The sequence below is a fragment of the Catharus ustulatus genome, chromosome 1 (genome assembly GCF_009819885.2).
Source record: "Catharus ustulatus isolate bCatUst1 chromosome 1, bCatUst1.pri.v2, whole genome shotgun sequence".
Classification (NCBI taxonomy): Eukaryota; Metazoa; Chordata; class Aves; order Passeriformes; family Turdidae; genus Catharus; species Catharus ustulatus.
This window is the reverse complement of record NC_046221.1, coordinates 109,044,791-109,070,215: the sequence shown is the minus strand read 5'-3', so window position 1 is coordinate 109,070,215 and position 25,425 is coordinate 109,044,791. Positions and strand designations below refer to the sequence as shown.

The following is a 25,425-nucleotide window of genomic DNA, read 5'->3' as shown; positions in this document are numbered from 1 at the left end:
AAACAAGTCAGAAAAGAAAGTGAAATCTCAGAGTTCCACATGTAAATTTCTCTGCATGTGGGATTAAATATAACTTTGCTTTCCTTTCATATCAGCGCAATTACATTTCTATCAGAGCCCATCCTGATTTACAGCAATGTGAAATGTGAATCAGACTACAGACCTTATATTATAACCCAATTATGTTTAATGGGTTTACTGAAAAGAATGTAAAATATTTAGAAGGCTAAATGAAGTCTCCAGTATAGTTTATTGCTAGGTCTCTGCAATCAGATAATGAACAGGGTTTTATTACAATTGTACTAGAGTTCTGTAATAAGGAGAATGTAAATATAAATTTCACTTACTGTTAGGCAATGCTCTGAGTGTCAACAGAGAATCATTAAGTTGGTTGCCAATTTTATTAGCACTTTCCTGAATCTTTTCTACCTTTTTGTTCAACTCATTCAGTCCAAATAGAAGTCCTGTTGAAAGAAATAACATATGCATAAACAAATACCATACAACACACACAAAACCAAAGTATTCATTTATCTCATCAAGGGAGCTTTTTTTTTCAATAGAAAGAGCACTTTAAAAGCAGGAATGCAAAATGAATGCAGTATAAATAGATAAGCTCCTGTTATGTTCAAATCTACCTTTTTTTGGCCAATTCCATGAGACTGAATGACTACAAACACAGTGAGGAAAAGGCTATAAATTAAAATTATTCCATTATAATAATTTTTACAGTGTTCTTCACTGTTCATGTTATCTAACAGGAGCCAAAGAAGTGGTTTTTTCTATCTATTTGTGATCTGTTTGCAGACTCCTCTCATTAGAATTTAAAATATGTAGAATACAAGGAACAAAAAAAGGTAATTCTGTCCATCTGAACTACATAAAATGTGTACATATTTGTAAACCACTGGTATTGCAAGATGAAACCATTTTACAGTTACAGTTTATCTCTGTGAAACATTCCCTGTCCAAATTTGTCAAAAATTTAACTTAGGGTTTGCTTCTGCTCCTACACAAAACCTTTTGAATTTTCATAGTGTAGACTTCAATGCCTTGCTGGTATCTCTGCACAAAAAACCAAAATTATTTTTGAATTTATGGAGACAAAGAACTTCAGCTTTATTTTTTTATTTTTTGTATTTCAGCTGTCCAGCAGGAAAAAGTAAAAAGTATTAGGATTTAAACATCATCTTACATACCTGTGTCATCCATGATTTATTACATAAAAACAAACGGAATTTTCAATACTTGAGCTTTTCCTTTGTCTAGTACACAATCACTAATGATTTAATTCATAAAGTTTGGAAAAACAGCCATTGCAAGCACTGCTTATAGGTAGATGGGGTATAGTGAAGGCCAAATTTTTAAACATTTACAGAGAAAAATTTTATTCTTACCCAAAAAAATTAAAATCCCTTGAGAATTCATAAAAGCATTGATCTTAATTGCATGAAAATATGTATGTAGTCATAGATATGTATTTACCTTAGCTTATGCCCATTAAAGAAATAATGAACTACACAAAAAGGCATCACAAAACAGAAAACAGAGAAAAGAAATAGAGGCAGAAATTCTGTAGAACTGACCATCATTTTTTTTCTTCAGATTTTTAGCTTCATTCTGAAATTTGGAGCTAAGAAGTAGAGTTTCTTTTCCCAGAAGGCTAAGAGACTCATCTGGCTGAAAAACACAGGCATCAAATTGCCACATATGAAAAACAGAAATGCAACTGAAAACATTTAAGTATTTGCTGACACCTACACAAGGCTATTGAACATTCCTGTAATTTATGAGATATTCTATTCATTATCTTATTAAGCATCCATTAAAAATAGTATAAGTTTTTATCTTTATTCAAGAATGTGAAAATTAATGTCTTTGTGATTTAATAATTTTAAAAAGACAACTATGAAACAAAGCATACAAAATTTTAGTTTCAATACTGCTAGTGATTCAGTGTTGTCTTTTGGAAATTCTAATTCCAGGTCTAACTCAAAATTTCCAGCACTGAGCAGTTTAAATTGAGATATTTCAAAATCACAGTCTTAGAAGCATTCTTTTACCGTTCTCCAACTGAAAAACACCTGGAAAAACATCTTGAAGGATTCATGCCATAGAAAGTTTTAATAAGACAGAGAGCTATATAATAACATACAAGCTCACAAAACAACTTCCACTATTTTGATCATTTGATCACTGTCATGTAAAGCATTATCACACATATGCTTCTGCAGGTATAAGAGATGTGAGGGGGAGAAATAAAATTATAGGAAACTGTTGAGATCAGATTGGGAACTAGTCTGGTCTTCCTAATCTACTGTTGCAGTAACAATCTGATAGCCTTTGAAGGCAGAGGGAAGGTAGATGAGACACAAATCCCCCTTTGTTATCAAATGTCCTCTACTAAGCAAAATAGCTGTGGTTGGGAACACCCAGATAGAAATGGAAGCAGGATGGGTCAAATAAGGAGATTGTTGAATAATTCCAAAGGTGAAAGGGAGCACTGGAGGTTTGGGAATCTAAGTTCTACGGGAATATATGTCAATGCCTGATACAAATCCTCACAGAATCAAGTCCAGTCCAGCTAACATTAAGACACTAAAAAGCAAGCAAAGCAAAGGGATAATGGTACTGTGGCAGTGAGAAAAGCAAAGTAAAAAGAACTTGAAATGTGGTGTCATTGCTGCCTTGGAGTAGGGATTCAGGATACAGTACATACTAGCTGGTAGGACAGGCTGCCGTCAAGGACACGCCTCCATCAAGAAGACTCGAGTTTTCAGCAAGTGCAGATACAATTAGAACAAATATTCATAAATAATAAGGGAGAAGACATAAATTAAAGTACTAATTTTGATACTTACTAAATCCAAGGGGCCATTCATAGCTCTAGATGCATCATCTGCCAAACTCTCTGTTCTTTCAATCACACTTTTAACACTGGAGTGAGTGCCAATAGCAGCAGTTGCATTCAGAGTCAGATTTCTTACCCTAGAAAGGTCACTAAATAGACAATTAACAAGTAATTCTGTTTTCAATCAAGCAGTTCCATTCCTTCAATTACAACAAGCACATCTTTCCAGAATACATGATGCATTCTGAAAAAAATGAGCACACCTTACCCAATGTTGCATAAGGGGCTTTCAATTCATTATTTTGACCTCAAAGATCAGTTAAAAGGTTTTCAATTACAGGGCTATTTTCTACTTTGTTAGTTGTTGTTCTGTTTTGTTCCATTCCATTTCTTTTTTTCCCCCTGTTTTCTTCCCTTTATGCTAATTTTTTCAATTTATAAAGACCCCTAGAAAAAACAAATCGTATCACCTAAACAGAACAGAAACAAGCCTCTATCTGAAACTCAAAAACTAAGTACAGACACAGGATCTAGGAGGAAATTATAAACATCTGAAATCTAATCTATATTAAATTCTGCTTTATTGAATTTATCCGGCAGTGGTGAAGTCAAGAATTGCCTAATGTCACTCCAAGCAAATTTTTCTGATTTCAAAACATGGGCAGGGAATTTGATTACTGAGTTAGGCCTCTACCTATTTATATTAAATCTGACACCAATGTAAATCTCATAATTTTGTAATTCCTCGGTTTATCACCTCTCTAGTGCATCTGCAAGTCTCTGGAACTGGGTGGCATGTTCCTCAGCTCTGTATACCAGGTCAAGCATTCCTCTCACAGACATCTGCATCACCAGTTCGTCCACATGATGTCGCAGTTTGGTGCTCCACAGGACCAACCCATCCTGGTGGGCTTCCACATTCTGAAAAAAAAAAAAAAAAAAAATTCCCTTCTTTTTATTTTTCTGTTTCACTAGCAAAACAAACTTGAGAGTCTCTAGGAGGATGTTAAAACCTGAGGACTTACAAATGTAGAGTTCTCTATATCTTGGGCAAGAGCAGCAGCAGCGTTCAGTAGGACCTTCCCTTCTTTAATGAGCATGGTTGAGACTTCTTCACCTTCCTTTATTTTTTGCTTTTTGTCCTATAGCATAAATGAAGTGTTTTATAGTAGGTTGATAAGGCAGCTATATGAGTTCACATAACACATCATATTGTGCTTTTCAAACAGGGGTGTGGTTTCCTTTAAATTTTTAAGGTATCATATATTTCAAAACATTTAAATATGTTTTAAAAAGTGTAAAGTATCAGTTTTAAAACACAATCACATATTTGGTATTTCTTATGCAGCAACACTGACTGTCCAGTCTTACATTTAACTGTGCCAGGTTGCTGGAGATGAGAGGAAACAAGCGATGGGTTTCATTGATGTCAGCGAGTGCCGCGTTCACCAGGTCCTGGGCATCCTGCAGTCTGCTGTTCTGCTTTGATAAGAATTGGCTTGCATCTGTTTTTAGCTCAGCAAGTTCCTGCTGGGGTTTGAGATACTCTTTCTGAACCTGGGTCAACAACTTTTCTGCAGCTCTGAAAAAGGAGAGGAATCAGAAATTAAAGAAACAGTAAAGGAGAAACTTAGGCATGGATTTCTCAAGGAGAAAACGGTGCAATGTGAAATTGCATCTTCCTACTAAAGTCTGCCATTTTCTTCTAGAATAGCATACATACATATGGTAGTTTACTTATTCATCTTACCACAGAAAATGACTGCCTGGGGAGAGGAGAGTAATACAGTTCATAAACTTTGCATGTAATGATTAGAGGGGAAACGGGAAAATATGAATCACATTTGTTTAGACCTAATTTGGGACATAATCCCCCACATCAAAATCTCTGTGAAACTTTCCTCTGGGAGTACTCTATACCCTAACTGTACTGATTGATATTTTAAATGTAGGATCAAACCATCATTTATGAGGATTGGCACTAGAAAAATACAAGTAACCAGAACTGAAAGACACAAGAGTCTGGAAAAGTTTAAATATCAAATAAAAATAAAGTCTTATTAAAACGAACACTGAAATGAACAATCCCTGCACTTATATTTTTAATCAGCAACAGAGATTATCTGGCAAATATTAAATTCTCCCAAATCTGTCAGCTGTTAATTGCTTCAGCTGTTCTATTTGGGAATATTTCATCTCTTTTTGAACATTTTTCAGAACTGAAGGAACAGAAATGAAAATTATCCTGAAAGTCTATTATTTTATTTCTCTTCATTTCAGCACATATGCTGAACATTGCAACTCCTGAAGTGGTATTTTTACATAAATGTTTGTCCTTGTTAATCTGAGTGCATATCACATAGATCTTTAGCCAAAGTGAAAGAAACCTAGTTTATTTCACAGTTATATACAGCAAAATGGATTCCAACTTTCTTACTAAACAGCAGATGTGCATTTGCATGTATTTCCTAAAACTAAAATTCAGACTCCTTTCAATCAGAAGCCACAGCCTTAAAAAAGTCAGAAGATTTAAAGCATTTTACCAATCAATAATGGCTTCTGTTTCAGCATAGAGTAAATAAGTTATATTCCAAATTGTCTGGGGACTTTGCCCTTCATGGTAAATGAGTGGAGACCTCAGTTACAAATGTTGCCTCAAGTACATTATCACAAACTCAGTCCACTGTGAGTTGTGTGGCAACGACTACTCTTTAAAATACAGACTAGCAAGCTGCTTATTTAAATAATTTTTGAATTTACAGCTGCATTGCTTAAGAAAATCTGCAGAGCAAACAACCTTATAGAACTTATTAACTCTCTTCTTCAATCTGTCAAAGGACCCTTATCAGAGAGCTTTCAGAAATTTCAACAGACACTATAATTGAAAAAGTTAATTTGCAAACACCTTCTATAACAGCTCAAAAGATGTTGATGTTGGAAGTCAGAACCCTCTTTTACTAAGGAACACCACATTTGGAAACATATCTGAAGTTCCTAATAAGAATAAAAGGTACATTTCTGGTCCATTTTCAGGTCTATATAGTTTCTATACACTTCCATATTCAGTAGAAGAGCGTGCTGAACAAAATGAGATATGCTACCAAAACAAACACTCTATCCTGTTTAATGCAAAGCACTTAATAAAAAGTCAAATTTTCAGAAATATTCTACTCTTATCTACATCGTTGTCCCTTGAAGCCAATGTTAATATTCCTACAGGTTTTGGTGTGCATTGGCATTAGATAGAATTTCTGAAAGTGGAACAGAATACTTGCTGACTTTTGGAAATGTAATTTTTTTATCTTGCAAAAAGCATTAATAATGACTATAAAAAACATTTCAAAATCGCCTTCAACTGGGGACAAATCAAGACAACAGAATGCAACCCTAAGCAATGGCTGAGAATGCTTTAAAAAATGCCTTGGTTTTATTTGCAGATCTTTGTGTTACACATTCCAGTGACAATCAACTGCCATGTCCTTCAGCAGGCCTGACACATCCTGGGCTTGCACTTGACTGAGACAGTTTTCAGTCAAAATCAGCACAGAGATGTATATTAGGGTCAGATCTGAAAGAATCTGAAATCAGTGAGTCTTCTGACTTATTGCAAGGGAATTTCGTATCACATCCAAGTGAAGAGGCTTTACTATTGATTTTACAGACTTCTGAAAGACTTTATTATTGATTTGTATCACATGGGATGACCAAGCATCACCAAATCATGCAACTCTAAAATAAAGTTCACACAGCTCCGCCTGGGCTAACTATTACACTTATTATGGCAAAATGTTTCTCCAGATATCTCTTCAAAAGAGCAGTGTTACATGGCAAAACATATGTGAAATACAGTTTTTGGTAGAACAGGCTTACTTTAGGACTGTGGTAGCATTATGGTGCTGTTGAACAAAATCCTTCTTGCGCAATGCATCCAAAAGGGCAGAGATATCATCCTGCAGGCTCTGAGATGCAGCATTTGACAGTGGCAGATCCAGGCCCAGTGTTTCATTCAGTGACAAAGCAACTTCAGCAAGTACTGAGTACGAGAGTAAACAATTTAGTCATCCCATTAAAAAATAATAAAGAGGACATCTTTGAATCCCCTGTGCAAACTATAGCATTTTCCATATAAATAGGAATTTAATAGTTGCAAAGGACATAGCCTTACTAAGTTTTGTAAAGAAATGGAAATATCTTAAAAACAGGATACCTTTGATGGTTGTATGTACTGTGTCAATAAAGCCAGTCAGTTCTTGACTTTTATTCCTGGTTTTCTGAGTCATTGTGTCAAGTTGGTGAGCTTTTTTCAAAAATCTAGTTGTCTAGAATAAAATCAGAGATGATATTTGACAGTTCTCCTAAAACACTGATTAATTCCTGACACATGCCTATGTTTTTTATGCTTATTTTCTTAATATCAAGAATACTTTAGTTTAAGGAAATAGTGCTTTTTGATAAGGTAGATCTAACGTTTACAAATCTCTGATGCTTCCATGCTTGTAGATGCCTTAATTGTTTTTAAAGTTCCATACTTTCAGATTAGAGTTATCAATTATTTCCATAATCAGTAAGCTCATAATTAGCAAAGCTATTTCTTTAACTAAGTAAATATTGTATAATTTTTTAGGTACAACTAATGTTTGTTAAGAAAATCACTGTTCTGGATACATCAATATTAATCCAATACAATAACAAAACTCAGTGGAAGCACCTGGTTAAATTCTCTATACATGGTCAGAAAATTATTAAATACATATGGTCAACAAATGAGATTTAATGGGTAAGTACTATGGTGTATTTCCTATCTGCAACTATTCTTCTGTTAAGGCTGGATTAAGAATACAAATGTTGTCTACTTTTCCTGTGAGAATTTAACAGATTTATTTCTCCTGAGATAATTTTAAACACACTGCTACAGGTAGCAAGGACTTTTTGGTGAATACTCAGCTGCAACATAACTTTTGAAAAGCTCCACACAGTAAAACCAATGAGACAAAAGTAACTCACTCTCCATTTTCAGGACATTAAGTGATCACAGTACAAAAAAACTTAACTTCAGCAGAAACCACATAAATCTCCTGTAGAATATCATAAACCACTGTAGTTTGCAGAAGATTTCCACAAAACAAATAACTCCTCTTTTCAGGAAGACTACAGCATGGACTGAATTCTTTCACTGAACTCTATAGATTTAGCCTGGAGAAAAGAAGACTCAGGTGTGACCTTGTCACTCTCTACAACTTCCTGAAAGGTGTTTGTAGTCAGGTGGGGTTGGTCTCTTTCTCCAGGCAGCAACTGACAGAACAAGAGGACACAGCCTTAAGCTGTACCAAGAAATATAGGTTGCATATCAGGAAAAAGTTTTTTATGGAAAGAGTGATAAAGTACTGGAATAGTCTGCCCAGGGAGATGGTGGAGTCACCATCCCTGGATGTGTTCAAAAAAAAAGACTGGATGTGGCACTTGGTGCCATGGTCTAGTTGAGGTGTTAGGGCATGGGCTGGACTCAATGATCTTGAAGGTCACTTCCAACCTTGTGATTCTGTGTAAGTAATTTCTGAACAAGTCTCTGGCATTAAGCTATTATGCTATGAAATCTCAAATGATTTCTCCAGATATGCTAGGAATAAAGAAACCAGCACCTACCTCTTCATGCAAGTAATCAATTCCCCCTGATAAATTCAGAAGATTTTCTTCTGCTGTATCTAATGAGTAAGTTGCATCTTCTCTAGGAACTACAGACCTCTATAAGAAATGAGAAGTAACAGCTTACTGAAATTTGAGGACCAAGAAATTTTCAACCAGAAAAGTTGTGAAGAAAATAACTATGCACAATTTACATTATTCATATGTTTGAAAGGACTGATTTTCAAAGCACACAAGATGACATAAGTTCATGCAACACAGCGTACCATTTCTTTAAGCAAGAATCCATCCATATTGTATTTTTAATTGAGTAAAACAGAAAGAAGCAGCAGTTCTGCATTTTTGATTCTCAATTTCGCCAGTCTGAGCTGCCCAAATAAACTACTTTGAGGAGTTCCAAGACCCTTCAAATTAAATATTTCGCCCAGTCCCATAGCTGCTAAAAGCCTTTAATATGTGAAACAGTCAAGGCCTGCAACAGAATATCACTTTTCTAAAGATGCAAAGAAACTAATGGCAGCTCTTATAGAGAGAGCAAATCTAGGAAAGGTAATTTTTAGATTTTAGATGTTTCAGAGCCAATAAAATAAATACCATAATAACTTTAATACATACATATATATACACACATATATAAGTAAAATATAAATTTTTCAAAAAGTAGTACACAAGAGTCTCAAACGGAAATTTCAAAGAAAGCTAAAACTCTTGAGCCTTAAAGCCCAGTAGGTTTTTTTAAAAGCCTAGCTCAAAAAAGCAGGATAGGACAGCAACCAGTTCAGGTTTATCAGACAGAATAAAGCAGGAGGCTTTAACTAGAAAAACAGAACTACTGAAGTCTTCCAATGGTCTGGAGGTGCAGAAGCAATAAGGAGCGGACAATCTGATTTGATAATATTGTAATTACCAACAGACCCACAGAAAGGTACAGAAGAGAGGAGGTACAGTAATTTCACGAATACAAGCCGCACCATTTTGACTTAGATTTTGCTCTCAAACCGGAAATGTGGCTAATATGTGAATAATTTTCTGACATTTACAACCCCAGAAGTGCCAGCCAGGGTGCTGAGCCAAGCGCCTGCCAGTAAAACCCAGGATTTCACGATTGTTACAAATTGGTTAATGTGTTGCACGGCGGGTGGGGCCAGCTCAGCACGGGCAGCGTGGGGGGAGGGAGGGAGGCAGGGGAGTTCCCTACTTCAGGCGGGGGAGAGGCAGGGGGCTCTGTGCTGACATCCCCATGGCTCGGGGAGGAGGCGGGGGGCTCCGCCCCCGCTCTCCGCCACCGCAGCAGGAGTAGGGGGCGCTCCGTGCTCGCCCGCCGCCACCGCGGCGGGACCGGGGCATGTGCTCTGCGCTTGCCCGCCGCGTCGAGAGCGGGGCCGGGGTGAGCGACCCCAGAGGCGGCAGCCAGCCCCGAGAGGCCCCGCCGAGCAGCCCCACCGAGCTGGGCCACGTGGCCCCATCAGCAGCCCCTAGCGGGCCGAGCCTGCACAGCCTGAGCCGAGCCAGTAAACCCCGACCTGCTGCGGTTCCGTTACTATTTGGCAACTTTGTTGCACGCGGGTCCTCGCTGCAAACAACAGAGCGGCTTATATTCAGGTGCGGCTTATTTATGGACAAAAACCGAAATATTTGCCAACACCCAGAGATGCGGCTTATACTCAGTGCGGCTTGTATTCGTGAAATCACTGTACTCGAGTTCCTGAGCTATCAGCATGAGTGCAGGGGACAGCCCTTCAGGTAAGGTCTGCAATTCACAGAAATAACCTTGGGAGATTTTCTGTCCCCCAGCCACAGTTTCTTTGGTATAAGGCAAAAAGTAAGGTAATCTATAAATATCTAGAAAAAGGGGGATACCTGCTTCCAAACAGAGAAAAATAATAAGACTATTAACTCACCCCCACAATTTCATTGTTTAAAAACACCCAATATAAACAAAATTAAATGAGTCACAAGAAGTTTTATATCACTTTAAGCACCCCACTTCCAAGAAAGTGACATCTGGCTTTGATTTAATTTTAGTATTGAAAAAATGCATATACTAAAACTTCAAAAGTAAGAGGTAAATAGAAGCTTACTTAAGTAGTTGAGGCGAATTTATTTAAAACTTACCATAGTGAAGGAAGTTACTCAAGAAACTTACTTAAGAAGTAAGTAGAAACTTAAACTGCCCTTATTTTTACTTAAGATTTGACTTTTCTTCGCAATAAAGTGCTCAATAAAAACTAAATATGAATAATGTTTCCAAGTAGAAGGTGATGATGCTCCTATACAAACACAAACTAATTATATAAAGCAAGTGAACTGTATCTTTGAAGTATTACAATAGTTCAGTACATTTATGCCTTAGGACATAAAGGAAGGGAAGCAAAACTGAAGCTTTCCAACTAAAAGGTTAGCAATTAAAATTGAAGAATAAGAGTACCTCTGCTGAAGCATAAACATGTAATTAAATCAAGTTTGCCATCAATTATTGCAAATATTAACATTTTGAAGTACACTGATTGGAACTCATTCTTCCTTATATCTTAAGTAGAAGAAATTATAATTCAAAATTTTAATTTGTTGAATTTAGCAGCACAAAAAGACTCACATTATTTTGATTTTTTTATGATATGATGAAATACAAAGAAGATAGCGCTGTTTCTGACTCAGAGCTTGTCTGCTTGGCTATTGCTGAGAAGACTCTTACCAATAAATGTGCTTATTTTTAGTAATCATGAAGCAGGGAGGATCCTGTTCATCTCTGGTTTTGTGCAGAGGCCACATGAACCTATTCCTCAGCAATAATAAATGACCTTCTAGAAACACAAAAAATGGTATTTCATGCTTTGTTTAAAGGGAGGAGCTGAAGGGAAGATTGTCCCAAGCAGTCTGAAAGTATCCAACACTGAAACAATCACCTGACTTTAGTGTCCTGAGATGGAGGATAGAGTAAAGCACTTGGACTGCCACACAGCAGTCCAAGAAAGAAAGCAAACTGCTGCACCCCAAGCACCTTTGTTAATGGAAAAGAAGCCTACCACTCCAAGGAAGGATCCAGGGAACTCTAGGGAAACAGCTTCTAGATCTGTGCCTTGGCAGATCTTTAGCAAAGGGGCAAAAAAGGGAGAGGACCTGGCCAGCTGTTTCTATTTCACCACTGAAAGTTAATTCCCTTGCTGGCTAGACTTAAGAATGCAAATAATCTAGGTGAAGCACATACATACAGCACGTTCAGAAATCCAATTGCTGATTGAAAAACATATTAATCCATTTATTTGTCCATTTATTATTTAAATGCCAGAGCAACAAATGAAAATAAACTGAAACAGGCAGACAAATAACTTAAGGTATATTTCCACAGCAAACATAATGGTCTTAAGCTGGTATTACTTACACATATTCAAACCATGAACTTCAGGAGGCCTTCTGCCAAATTACTAGCGCCTGTGGGAGGCTGCAAATTTTTTTTTAGAAGTGTGACTGAATATTTGTGCTGTTTAAGTATTCATTTTACCTTCAAATGTTGTGTTGCATTCTCCAGCTCTGACAATATCCCATAGGGCACACGGTCAATACCAGTGAGGTTCACTGAAAGCATGGCCTCGTTGAGATTATCCAAACTGTTTAACAAAACTCCTGTGCAGTTGTCATCACAAGCTAAACAAACAATTTTAAGGAAGCACAATTAGTATTAAAATAAAGACAAAAAATATTGCACTTTTTATTTAGATAGTGTGTGCCTTCATCATTTAAGTTAAGTGTTAAAGTATAATAACTCTGAATGTACAAATTTGTAGTCTTGCCTTTCCCTTCTTGCCCAGTAGTGAACTTATTCCAAACACATTCTACTTAGGTTAGCAAACATTAGAGCCCTATTGGTTCTGCTAACTATTGAGCTGCTTGCTGTATTATAAGCTTATTGAGCCTATTTAGCTATTTTGCAATAAATCCATGTTGATGCCACTCAGCAAACAGGCTCATCAGACAGGAAATTCAAGCCTACAGTCCTGTAATTCCATTTATTTTCCAGATTTTTTTTTATTTATACAAAATAAAACCAGAGTTCTAAATCCTGATTCATTATGGAAGCAGATTGCTGTACTAGATGTGTCCTTATTCTACTTACACTCTCATAAAGTTACAAGAGTAATTACTGGGGGAATATGACTTATTACTGGCAGTGAATGTGTATAAACCTGGCAAAATTCCAATAGTATTATAGGAATTCAAAATTTTGCAAAAAATAAGATATTTTACAGTCAGCAAAAGTTTTAAAATTGTCTTTCCTTAAACTTGTTTGTAACACTAAATAAGCCATTTAAGGATTAACTGCTTGGCTGATGTTATGATCTCTACTGTAGTATTCTCTGTGTTCACAGAATGGTGGAGGTTGGATGAGACCTCCAGAGAATACCTTCTCCAAACCTCTCTGTTTTATAGGAATAGTAATTTTTAAGGGTCTCTTTCCTTCATGGAAAGAACATGGCCTGACATCATAAACCCATCCAAGGAATAATCACGTGCACATAAGTTTCACTGGAGTGGAGCACAGCCCCTTGGGAAAGCAAACAATTTAAAAACCACCTACAGACACACTCATCTTCCAGCAGAAGATGCCTCGGCTCACACTCCTCACAGAGCTGTCCTGTCACCCCTGGCTTACAGAGGCACTGCCCAGTGGCACCATCACAATTCCCATCTACAGAACCGCCGGGATTGCACTGGCACGGATGGCAGCTGCCACCAGGGAGCCGAGGGTCACCGAAATAGCCAGGGGAGCACCTGCAGGGAGGAAAGGCACACTGAGCATCACGGGATGTTCACCATGACATCAGTGGTACATTGACTGACAGCTTGGAAATTTTATTGATAGTTCAACAGTAACTAGCTAATCACTCCAAGTCCTTGAGCACTCTTTTATACACTTATTTGTGAACACTGAATAATCTGAGTGCACTCATGGCTCATATTAACCAAATTGTCCTTGGGAGCTGGGAATAAATGCGAACATCATGTGCAACTCACCTTTCACAGTACTGTCCTTCATACCCTGGGAGACAAGCATCACAGAGGTAATCCTGAACACCTTTCAGGACACAAGTGGGACTAAAACTGGAGGAAGGATAAACAAATACCTGCTATCATATAAATAAAAACCAGACAGATAACACCTTTGGCCACAGGTTAAATACTGTAAGCAACAGCATCTTCTGTTTAATCTGATTGCATTGCTCTAGAATTTGTACTTTAAATTAGTTAAGTTTGCTTTCCCAGGGTGGCTCCATTAATGCATTAAATGCTAGAGTACATTGTGGCTATCATTTAAAAATGTAAGACAATGTAAAATGGATGCTGTATGATATGGCTATTGTATGTATTTAACTGAGACTTGCATGAGAACACCAGAATTGCTAGACTCTCATTCTGATTCAATTATACAAAAGCAAACAACAGACATGTTTTTAAGCTTCTGAAAAAACCCAGCCTGCACAGCATTTTTTTTTCAAAATACAAAATTAACTGTTCCTCTACCAAACAAGCAGATGTATAAATTTCTTCCCCTAGGATTGATTTCATGAAAAGTTCCTGCATTGAGTGGGGATGGCCTGAATCTTTGTAAACATAAAAGTACTGTTCTCTGAATTAAGAAAGAGACTCACATTTTATATTAAACAATGTCACAGGAACTTAGTCATCTATAAAGCAGTCTGTGTTCTAGTCTTAGAGAAAAAATTGACTCATCTATCACCTAATCCTTTTATTTTAAAATTTCAGAGTTACCAGTACAGCTCAGAATACAAGCCCCATTTACTAAACAAAAATAGGCAGCATTCAAATGTCTAAAGATTAAGAACACATAATGATAACCAACCCCTATTGTGACAGTGTAGGAGAAGGAGTAGGAGGTTAGATGTACAACACAAGAAATGGGAATGGCAAAACGTGCACTGGAGTTAGTAAGTTCTGGCTACCTGACAGGGTTGGCTCTGGGACAGGCACAAAGAGAGCAGTCGTTGGCAGATCCAGTTACTTTCCCGTAGTAGCCTGGGGCACAAGCACTGCAGTAATCACCAACTGTGTTATCTCTGCAGTTCTGAGACACAAAATTCAGATGGTTTGAAGCAACAACAAACAACAGGAGGAAATTTATCTAGTTTATCAGTACTTATGAACAGTTTCCAACAATAATTTCTGCATGTCACTACCCACTGGTCAGCATTCTCTAAGTGAAAATATATTTTATGTAAACAGAATGCCAGAATATTATCTCTTATGTGAAAGCCCCTTCAGGCAGGCTGACCTAATTTCTTTTCTAAATTTCCATAAAGTCTCTGTATTTTTGCTACTATTAATCAATTCAGGTCAGGACATCACAGTACAAAATAAAAATTCCTAAAAAATACCCAAAACAAACAAAAAATCCAAACAAAAGAAACAAACAAACTGGGGAAAAAAATAGGAAAAATTTAACAGACTACCAGGTTTTTCTGTTTCAGCATTTCAGTAAATGCTGAGGACTATCCACAGTTAGGATTCACAGACACTACAATTAATTTGTCAAGATTACTGATCAATAGCCAGTGCTATTAAATATTAAAACACCAAATTTGTATTATAGACACAATACTAGTCCCTCAAGTGAACGATAGTACTTTTCTACTTTCCCCAACTTTTTTCTATTAATCTTTCTTATTTCTTATTCTGTATTTCATATACTGGCTAGCGTGTATTTTAGGTTGGTTGATGAGGCAAACAGTAGCAATGCAGAAGTCAGGTGAAAACCAACTCTCTTGCCTACACCACTCAGGTGGAGTAGTAATCTCAAGACACAGATGACTTGCTAACCCTCAACAAGAAACTAAGAGGAAGAATGATGAATATTCACCTCTGTGAAAGACTTATGCATTTTAGCCCTGTAAAAGTTGAGAACCTTAGTTTTTACTCATGAGACAAATACTTTCACAAAAACCTGAAAGCAAAAGAATTGTTTTGAAAAGCCTGAAGGGCTAAGGAAACTCACTTAAAAACTAATTTCAAGAATGAATTCAGCAGAAGTTGACTTTGAACCAACCCACTCACCACTGGAAAAACAAAGCAACTGGAGAAAAAATTAGGAAAAAAATACTGAGCAATGCCAGGGAATGGACTTAATATGACTTATTTGGTTAGCTGAGAATTTGCTGTCCACAGCCTGACAGACTACAAGAGAGAGGAAATGTGTTAATCATATGTGCAACCTTTGGGATAAACTGAGAAAAGTGAGCAAATCGACTTTGCTGAGGCACATCACTATAATACTGTAGTCTGGCCGCTAAAAAAAGCCTCCTTTAAAGCTGCCCAGAGGATTCTCTTCCTGAGAAAGAATTTACCTTTGATTTAAGTCTGTGGTACAGCATGGATTACTGCATCCTTTATTCCTTTTTTTGTGTGCCTAAGCAGACCTTATCCAGATACCCAGAAAGTCTCATAAAAAATAGACAAACTCAACCAATATACAAGTAATATTTGAAGTAAAATTAAAACTAAAATAATTAATGATTTTGAGTATGTAATGCCTCAAAACCTTGCTAAATTTACTGAATGGACCTTAAGCGAAGCTATTCAGATTTTCCATCTTTCAAAGAGGGAAAAAAAACCCCAACATTTTTTTCAAGAGGTACAGCCATATACTTCTCCTAAAAACTCCTTGGATAGGTTACTGCCATTGTATGCTCAGGTGAAATCATTAAAAGAATGTTTAAGATGTACATACCAAGCACTTTCCTGTGTCAGGATCACAGGTTTCACTGTGGTTGTTGCACTGACATGGCACACAAGGTGCTATCAGAGCGTGAGGCTCTCTCACACCGAGTTCTGCATGCTTTCTCCTGTAGTATCCTGGAGCACAGTTCTAGTTGTAAGGGGAGTAAAATAAAATATTTTTAAAAATTCTCACAGCTGTCAACAGCTACAATTAATTCTAAAAGAAATTTAAATAGGTTTTTATCTTTTACTTTCATTTACACAAAAAGGATTCAAGGGTTCAGTACCTGGCAGGACAATCCAGTGTAACCAGCAGGACATCTACATTGCTCTACAAGATGAGCTAGAGGTCTGCCTACATGCATTTCTTCAAACTTGACTGCAAGTTCCATTGAGATATTTGCAATTCTACAAGATACATGCAGAAGAGAGTGTGAACATCTAAAGAAGCATGAACGCCAAAAAAGAGATACAAAAACATTTACATGCTTCAAGGTCAGGGCTACAATACATAATCTTCCTTAATTTCCCAAACAAATATCTCAAAAACTGAAAATTTTTTACTTATTTTTGGGATTTAAGAATCTACACATAAGAGCACATCAGAAATTATTAAAAGTAATAAAGGTTGATCCCCCTCAGTCTGGAAAACTTTCCAAACCCTCCATGAAATAGTATAATAATTCTTCCTCAGAAATATTAGACAACTACATTTGTCTCATGACACAGTTTTGGACAGAGCTAACAAAAAGATAATTGGGGGCATGTGAATCAAAAATAACACAAAATCTGGAGGTGAAATCAAACGTCGTCAGAGCTGTGAAGACCTACAGAATGGGTTTTCACTGGATGCATCTTGCTTGTCTTGCTAGTTTCCAGACTGACAGATGAAATGATGACATCCCATCCCCTCACTCTCATTAGTAACTTAGTTCTTGACAAAATGGTAAGAAAATGCTACTATTCTGAGGTAGGACAATCTTATTGCTACAGCCCACAGTGTTTTAAGCTACAGGAGACATCTAGATTGATACAAACCCAAGAACCCAGGGGACCATGTGCTTCAACTGAAAAAAGAAACAAAAAATTCAATATCCATAAAAATAAGATGGGAAAGAAATATTTTAGAAAATAGAAAATATTTAAGTGTATCATCAGTCCTGCAGAACACACTGCATCAGCCTGTGCTCCTTTGTGTGTTTTGCTACCAAAGTAAGCAGCAGAGTCATTTAGTGTTTCACCAAAAAAATTCAAGAGGGATTCTGCTGCAATTAAAAGTCAAAGTTTTCTTGTTAGAGAAAGAGCAAAAGTCATAAATAGGAAATCGCAAATTTCTCTGTCCTTACTGTATAGCTCAGTTGGGGTTATTTGTAAGTTAAACCACAGTAAATGCAATACAACAAATAAATGTAAACACAGGTTTCTTTACCTGCTTTGCTGTAATCCTTGGCCATAAGCTGCCTTGATAAGGATGTATTCAACATTGCTGAGCACAGACATGAAGTCAGAACGTAAGACAGGTTCATCAGAAACAGAGTTAAAATACTTCCAAGAATCCTAAGGAAACAATAATTTATTATTATTATAATTATTATAATTATTGTAATTATTATAATTACTATTATTATTAATATTATTATTACAGTAGTTTCACGAATACAAGCCGCACGGATTATAAGCCGCACCCCCGGTGCCTCGACAATGTTGCTGTCTTTGTCAATAGATAAGCCACACCCCGAATATTAGCCGCACTTTCGTTCGTCGCGAGAATTCGTGCGCAGCTTTCACAAATTGGCCACTTAGTAACAGGATCGTGGCATAGAGGGCTTTACTGGCTCGGGGCGGGGCCAGGAAGGCTCGGCCCGCTCATGGTTGCCGACGGGGCCGGGTGGCCCAGCTCAGCGCCACGGCTCGGCGAGGCTGGCCGGGTGGTGCTGCCGCCGCCGCCGGGCTCGCTGGCCCCCCTCTCCCATCAGCACCGCCCCGCTGCCGCGTTCGCTCGCCCGGCTGGCAGGGCTGCCGCCACCGCCGGGCTCGTCGCTCGCCCCGCGCCACGTTCGCTCGCCCCGCGCCGCGTTCGCCCCGCGCCGCGCCTCGCTCGCCCCGCGCCGCGCCTCGCTCGCCCCGCGCCGCGTTCGCTCGCCCCGCGCCGCGTTCGCTCGTGCCGCTTTCGCTCGCGCTGCTTTCGCCCCGCGCCGCGTTCGCTCGCCCCACGCCGCGTTTGCTCGCGCCGCGCCTCGCTCGCCCTGCGCCGCTTTCGCTCGCCCCGTTGCCGCATTCGCTCGCGCCGCTTTCGCTCGCGCCGCTTTCGCTCGCGCCGCGCCTCGCTCGCGCCGCGCCTCGCTCGCTCCGCGCCGCGTTCGCTCGCGCCGCTTTCGCTCGCGCTGCACCTCGCTCGACCCGCTGCCGCGTTCGCTCGCCCCGCCGGCGGGGCTGCCGCCGCCGCCGCCGGGCTCGCCGGCCGCCCCCTCCCGTCTGCACCGCTGCCGCGTTTCCTCGCCCTGGCCGGCACTGCAGGCCCCCGCACCGCCGGGCTCCCCCATGCTGCTGGCCCCGATTCTGCTGGGCTTCCCCCGCTGCCAGGCAGCCCCACCCGCCGGCCTTCCTGCTTCTGCCATGCTCCCCTGCACTGCTAGCCCCAGTTCTCCCGGGCTCCCCTGCCCTGCTGGCCCAGGCTCTGCCGCCCTCCCTGCCCTGCCCTGCTGGCTCAGGCTCTGCCGCCCGCCCCCGCACTGCTGGCCCCGCCTCTGCCAGGCTTTCCCACCTCTGCCGGGGCCGGCCGGGCTCCAGCTTGGCTTGGGGCTGCCGCGGGCTCTCACTTCCGTGTTGGCAGCTTTTAGAATTTTGTTAATGTATTAGCCGCCCCGGAATATTGGCCACACTTCCGGGTTTCCACCAAAATTTTGGTCAAATTGGTGCGGCTTGTATTCGTGAAATTACTGTACTATTATTATTAATATTATTATTTATTATAAAAGCCATGAACATTCAAGTTTAATTCAAGGTAATGGTGTGTTCCTCCTGTGTTTTGGCTTACCTCCTTCATTTCTACCTCCTTGTCAGTTCTTACTCCATTTTCTGGAGAAGGCACATCTACATAGATGACCAACTTGCTAGTGTGACCTCCCTTCATTAGAATCTGTGGCTCAAAATTTGAGGTTCCAAAGCCATCCAAAGCATAAAAGGCAACAGTGTATCTCAGCTTCCCTCCGTAGGCCATGAGCTGTTTGGATTAAAAATTATTACTATTATTTAATCTAAGGTTTGAGCTACTAGTTGAAAATATTTTAACATCCTCTGTAGACTGGAAAACTGCCAGTCCTTTGAAGAACTGGCAATAAAACATGAAAATTGACTCAAACTCAGTGGCTTCTCCACTAAAGTTAAATATATATTTCTAAAAGCAGTCTTAGTTTCTTTACCTAGACCTGCTCAAGGTGAGCGCTCAATTTTCATTCAATTCCTAAGCAACAGAGATTCCATGATCTCTATACTGATTCAAGTATGCACTTTTTTTTAGGTTTCTACAATGAAACTAAATATATCACTGTTTGCCCTCCCCACCCCAGAATCTGGGAAGTAATTAAATATGGGTGTTAGCAATTAACAGGGTCAAGAAAAATCTATTGTTTGTGCTAGCTATAAGTAAGTTCTAATCACTGAAGAGTTACAATATTATGACCTACAAGAATAGAACTAACATAGAAACATGTTATGAAGATAAAGGTACTATTCTACTATTCTAGAGTAAAGGAAGTCTATTAGACAACAAAGTTATCTACAAAGCATTCCAATTATTTAATGTTCTTACCTGGTCTCCCTGAAACTGCTCTGGCAACTTCCAGTAGAATGTCTCTGTATTTAAGTATTTTCTGACTATGGTAGCATCCAATAAAACATCAGGAAATTGTGAAAATACTCCTTCCACTGTTCCAGTCAGGTTACTTTGAGCTACTACATGCAGAATAGCCTGATCTGGAGTTAATGTTATCTGCAACACAAAGAGCAAAATATTCATTCAACCAAATATTCTGTTTACAATTTTAGGAGCTTTGAAACAGTCAATAGTCCATATTAGAGTAATAAATGCCCAACCCAAAAAACTGGAAAACACATCTGATATTTACAGTAATTTCACGAATACAAGCCGCACCAATTTGACCAAAATTTTGGTGGAAACCCGGAAGTGCGGCCAATATTCCGGGGCGGCTAATACATTAACAAAATTCTAAAAGCTGCCAACACGGAAGTGAGAGCCCGTGGCAGCCCCAAGCCAAGCTGGAGCCCGGCCGGCCCCGGCTGAGGTGGGAAAGCCTGGCAGAGGCGGGGCCAGCAGGGCGGGGGGCGGGCGGCAGAGCCCGGGCCAGCAGGGCGGGGGAGCCCGGGAGAACTGGGGCTAGCAGTGCAGGGGAGCATGGCAGAAGCAGGAAGGCCGGCGGGTGGGGCTGCCTGGCAGCGGGGGAAGCCCAGCAGAATCGGGGCCAGCAGCATGGGGGAGCCCGGCGGTGCGGGGGCCTGCAGTGCCGGTCAGGGCGAGGAAACGCGGCGGCGGTGCAGACGGGAGGGGGCGGCCGGCGAGCCTGGCGGCGGCGGCAGCGGCTGGCCCGCCGGCAGGGCGAGTACGTGAACGCAGCGGCGACGCGGCCGGCATGCCTGCCAGCGGCGGCAGTGCCTGGCCCGCCGGCAGGGCGACTACGTTAACGCAGCGGCGACGCGGCCGGCATGCCTGCCAGCGGCGGCAGTGCCTGGCCCGCCGGCAGGGCGACTACGTTAACGCAGCGGCGACGCGGCCGGCATGCCTGCCAGCGGCGGCAGTGCCTGGCCCGCCGGCAGGGCGACTACGTTAACGCAGCAGCGGGGCGGTGCTGACGGGAGAGGGGGGCCAGTGAGCCCGGCGGCGGCTGCAGCACCACCCGGCCGGCCCCGTCAGCAACCATGAGCGGGCCGAGCCTGCCTGGCCCCGCCCCGAGCCAGTAAAGCCCGCTATGCCGCGATCCTGTTACTAATTGGCCAATTTGTGAAAGCTGCGCACGGATTCTCGCGACGAACGAAAGTGCGGCTAATATTCGGGGTGCGGCTTATCTATTGACAAAGACAGCAACATTGTCGAGGCACCGGGGGTGCGGCTTATAATCCGTGCGGCTTGTATTCGTGAAACTACTGTACTTTTTTAAGAAGTGAAGAGTGAAATGCAAGGTTTCAGAAATAAGAGTATGACCACTTAACATTTGCTTTCTTTTCTGTTCTGACCCATGCCGCTGGCCCCATAAGCCAGCCAGGACATTTGGCCTGATCCATTAAATGTGGGCACCAGTGTGGTACCTAACATGAGGAAAACAGCAAACTGTGTCTGTGTGGTTATACTGCTTTACTTACAGGAATTCTCACGTGGTCTTCTAGTTCTGAACAAGATGTGGACATCCCAAAACAGAAGCATGGAGTACATCCTAGCGCATTGTTAGCAGACAGACCAAAAGTTCCAGGTTTGCACTCACTGCATTGCAGACCAAAAACATTTTCCTGGAGGATATTAAAATAAAAAAAAAAAAAAAAAAAAAAAAAAATAAAAAAAGTAACAGCACACTCATAATACTTCGCTATTGAAATGAAAGATGATTATTTCTGGAAGAAAAACTGGCTGCTACATAAACTTCACAGGAGAATATCAATTATTTTTTGCAATCTGTTTTACTGTGTAGTACATTACTTTTTTCATTATTTTCCAATGCTGTTTTGACTTCTTTCTTTGAAAAAAACCCCAACAAAACAACAAAACCCCACACATAAAACTCAAAAATCAGCAGCTATGCATTTCAGTTCAAGACAGAATTCCCTCCCGAAACTGCATCTGGAAAATGAGCTCCAAAAACCAAATAAACTGCTCAGTATGAATAGGAGTTAAGTGACCTATTCCCAAGTGTCTTTTTTTGCCCTCAATTCCAAGCTGGTAAACTGAATCTCAAGAAACACCCAAAACTACAGTTAGCACCCACTGGTACTTTAACCAGAGATTGGACAGACACCTGTGAAGGCATAAATTTGTTGTCTTGAAGTAAGTTTTCTATCACTCAGTCTTTCAAGAATTGATTCCCATCTTTTCAGAAAAATCTATACTATTTGTGTTTTTAATGTTTCCTATACATGAGAATATCAGACTTCACTATTAGCAATATATCTGAGTTACTCTTAAGCACTGCCTTTGGTTCCAGCATAGGAAATTAATTCAAACTTGCAACATAAACCTATTTCAAAAAACACTGAGATTCTCCATTTAGGATTTATTGGTTTCTTCCTATCATTATAATTTGAATTTTCAAAAAATCAGGCTATATCATCTGAACTAATGTGTTATTCCCAAACCTGATAAAACCAAATATGTACGAATAGAAAAACTGCACCGTTTTTCACTTTTTCCTAATAGTAAGATCAGTCACAGAAAATCCTTTAGCAGTGATCTAGGTGTACTCATAAATGACACAGATTGCCTTTTGAAGTCCTTTCAGCCCTGTATCTTCCTTGACTTCAATGCAATCAATGTCTAGAAAACACCAATGCTTTCCCAGAGGGAGTGAATAACTCAGTACCTTGCAGGTACACATGCCAGTTTCTTCTTCACAACCACAAACTCCTTCAGTGTCATTACATGTCTCTGCTCTGGTCCCACTCAAATCACAGTCACAGGCAACACAGTCTGGGTAGTCCCTGTAGCCTAAGGCACATCTGGAACAGTCTCGTCCTCCAAATTCAGTTTTGCACTGGCACTGACCTGTCAATACATCGCACTGGAGATTGGCTGAACCAGTGCTGCTGCAGTTGCAAGCCTTAGTGGAAGAGAAGAATTGTCCATAAATGGCAGATCTTTATAAAAAATTTTTTTACAACAGAAACAACTCAGTAAATTTAAAAATCACCCTTAAAACTCAGTGTTTGCCAACAAATACTGTACAATAATAAAAGGGAAGAAATTCCACACAGAAATGAGGTTGCTTGGTTTGTATTTTAGCAAAGAGTTGCATTTCCAGTAACAGCAGGTGGCAAAAATTTGTTGGTTCCCAAATGTGGGTTGGGAACTAAAGGAGTTGAAGGACTCTGTTCCAGAAAACAAAAATACATCCAAAATACTTAATTTACAGTACTAGTAATTGAGCACAGCAAGTAAATTAAATAATGTTGTATAAACGCGGAATGAAAGATATCTATAAGTATAATCATTTTATAAATATGACAGAAAGGAAAATCTTAAAACTAACATTATTTTAAGACTTCAAGAAGCAATAGCTTCTGCATCTTGCTCAAGATGCTTTTACTATTTGATGAGGAACCAAGAATCTCACTGCATCCCAAAGGTGGGAAGCTCAGCATGCAGTGCACCTCAGTACCAAAGGAAAACTGTTTTCTGGCAGAGTGCATCCTTCATTATGTGATCAGTAATAGGAACCTGCTATTACAAACATGCAAAGTGGGTGGCTTTATTTGGCATTCTTTTTTGAAGTAGTCTTGATTAGCCTTCACTCTTAATTTCTTATCTGTGGTTACTATTCAGCATAAGGAATATGCCTCTGTTTGGGACTATTATCTGGAGATCACATTACTGTTTGTTGCATCAAAAAAGTATCTAAAATACCTTAGAGTATTTCACATTCATTACTGTGATGCTGCAACCAAAAGGAATGATAAATAACCTAGCAAAAGTGAGCAATTGCATGTTTAATTACACCTGATCATTGGCAAGTGCTGTGGAATCACCCTATAAGAGGAACACCTCAAAGGAAATGCACAAATGTACAGCATATTGTTTTTACAGTATATTAGGTAAGAATGACAGTAAGCTGACAGGTAACAAAGCTGTGGTTTAAAGACCAGTTGCCAACTATGTTATTATAAATCACAAAGATGGGTAACTCTGAGGACTCATTAGGACTACTTTATCATCCTTACTCTAAAAAATTAAACAGAAAAAGGACGCAAATTTGGCTGCCACTTAAGTACTTACTGCATGTAATGACAGACCTTGTCAAGTTGATTGTATTTGTGGTTTCTCCACTGAAGTTACCCATTACATTTATGTAATTGAGGCTTTTTAAAATCTCAACATTTATAAAATAGTTTGGACCAATGCCATTTCTGACAGGAATTTACTGCATGAACCTAAAGGCAAAAATGATTGCTATTCCTTGGATCTGCACTGACTTGGCATTTTATTGCTTAATCATAAGCATTAAGCTGAGATAATGGGAGCTATCATTGTTCCAACCATGAAACATTATTACATTATACCACTTGAATTATAAATTTTTCAGAAAAAATGCCTGTAGTAACTTTCAAGAAACTTCCGATGTTCTTAAATCCGTAATATTATCGGATTTATACTCCCAGTTGCCCATTGTTGCTGTAAATCTGGATTGATACCACTATTTAAACACCTAAATGTTTAACACCTCACAATTTTAATGTGAACTATGCAGCTAACCAAAATAAGCAGTCTGACAGCATTTTCAAAGACAGCCCTCTTACAAGGTTCCTCAATAAACATTGCGCCATCTGCTGTTTTGCTGTTTTTTGTTTTAATGTGAGCATGTTGCATTAACACTTTGAGACAGAATAAAGATCATGGTTCTCCAAACAAGAGGCCAATTCTGACATCTGCATAAGGCAAATTGCTTTCAGCAGCCATGGCTTTTCACTCAGACTACTGTACCTTGCAACCAAGTTCAGGAGAGAGTCCCCAGTAATTTTCTTCACAGAGTTCACACTTTTGTCCCTGGGTGTGAGGGGGACAAATGCATTGGCCAGAATCAGCATTGCAGTTGTTCTGAGTATGGGCACAGTCACAGGCTGCAAGAGAAACAAGACCAAATTAGTAACTTGATCCATGCTTTACTACAGAGAAGAAACTCCAAGACCACCAATAGTCTTACTTTTCTTATGCAGCACCTTTGTCTATTCTACTGGGAACTCTTTGCCATCCCTAATCACTGAGAAACAAATCATGACCACCATGCCATTTCATCTTTTTACTGGAAGCCCATTATTGCTTATTGACTTAGCCTGTTTGGTGTTTCAAAAAGCAGTGCTGCACTTCCACAGGGGGATCAACAAAACCACACAAATTTACTTCTGGAGTAGATTACATTTGTAGGAAAAAATTTCTATTACAGAGGACACAAAACTCATCAGGAGATATGCTAATGTTCTCAAGC

General features: G+C 39.7%; 1 protein-coding gene across 1 annotated transcript in view; it reads right to left on the bottom strand.

Moving 5' to 3' along the window:
• The window catches only part of LAMA1 (laminin subunit alpha 1), a 103,692-nt gene that overhangs the window by 23,413 nt on the left and 54,854 nt on the right, over nt 1–25,425 (bottom strand). The window contains exons 22-42 of the mRNA XM_033077008.1: nt 24,924–25,060; nt 22,810–23,046; nt 21,602–21,745; nt 20,037–20,216; nt 19,263–19,448; nt 17,655–17,782; nt 16,513–16,633; nt 16,236–16,373; nt 14,455–14,576; nt 13,508–13,594; nt 13,071–13,264; nt 11,997–12,139; nt 8,495–8,593; nt 7,059–7,170; nt 6,722–6,884; nt 4,223–4,433; nt 3,877–3,993; nt 3,609–3,772; nt 2,862–3,000; nt 1,587–1,680; nt 348–464 (exon numbers count right to left, since the gene is read on the bottom strand). Of these exons, the coding sequence (XP_032932899.1) occupies nt 348–464; nt 1,587–1,680; nt 2,862–3,000; nt 3,609–3,772; nt 3,877–3,993; nt 4,223–4,433; nt 6,722–6,884; nt 7,059–7,170; nt 8,495–8,593; nt 11,997–12,139; nt 13,071–13,264; nt 13,508–13,594; nt 14,455–14,576; nt 16,236–16,373; nt 16,513–16,633; nt 17,655–17,782; nt 19,263–19,448; nt 20,037–20,216; nt 21,602–21,745; nt 22,810–23,046; nt 24,924–25,060 (3,033 nt within the window). The remainder of the gene's footprint in view (nt 1–347; nt 465–1,586; nt 1,681–2,861; nt 3,001–3,608; nt 3,773–3,876; nt 3,994–4,222; nt 4,434–6,721; nt 6,885–7,058; nt 7,171–8,494; nt 8,594–11,996; nt 12,140–13,070; nt 13,265–13,507; nt 13,595–14,454; nt 14,577–16,235; nt 16,374–16,512; nt 16,634–17,654; nt 17,783–19,262; nt 19,449–20,036; nt 20,217–21,601; nt 21,746–22,809; nt 23,047–24,923; nt 25,061–25,425) is intronic.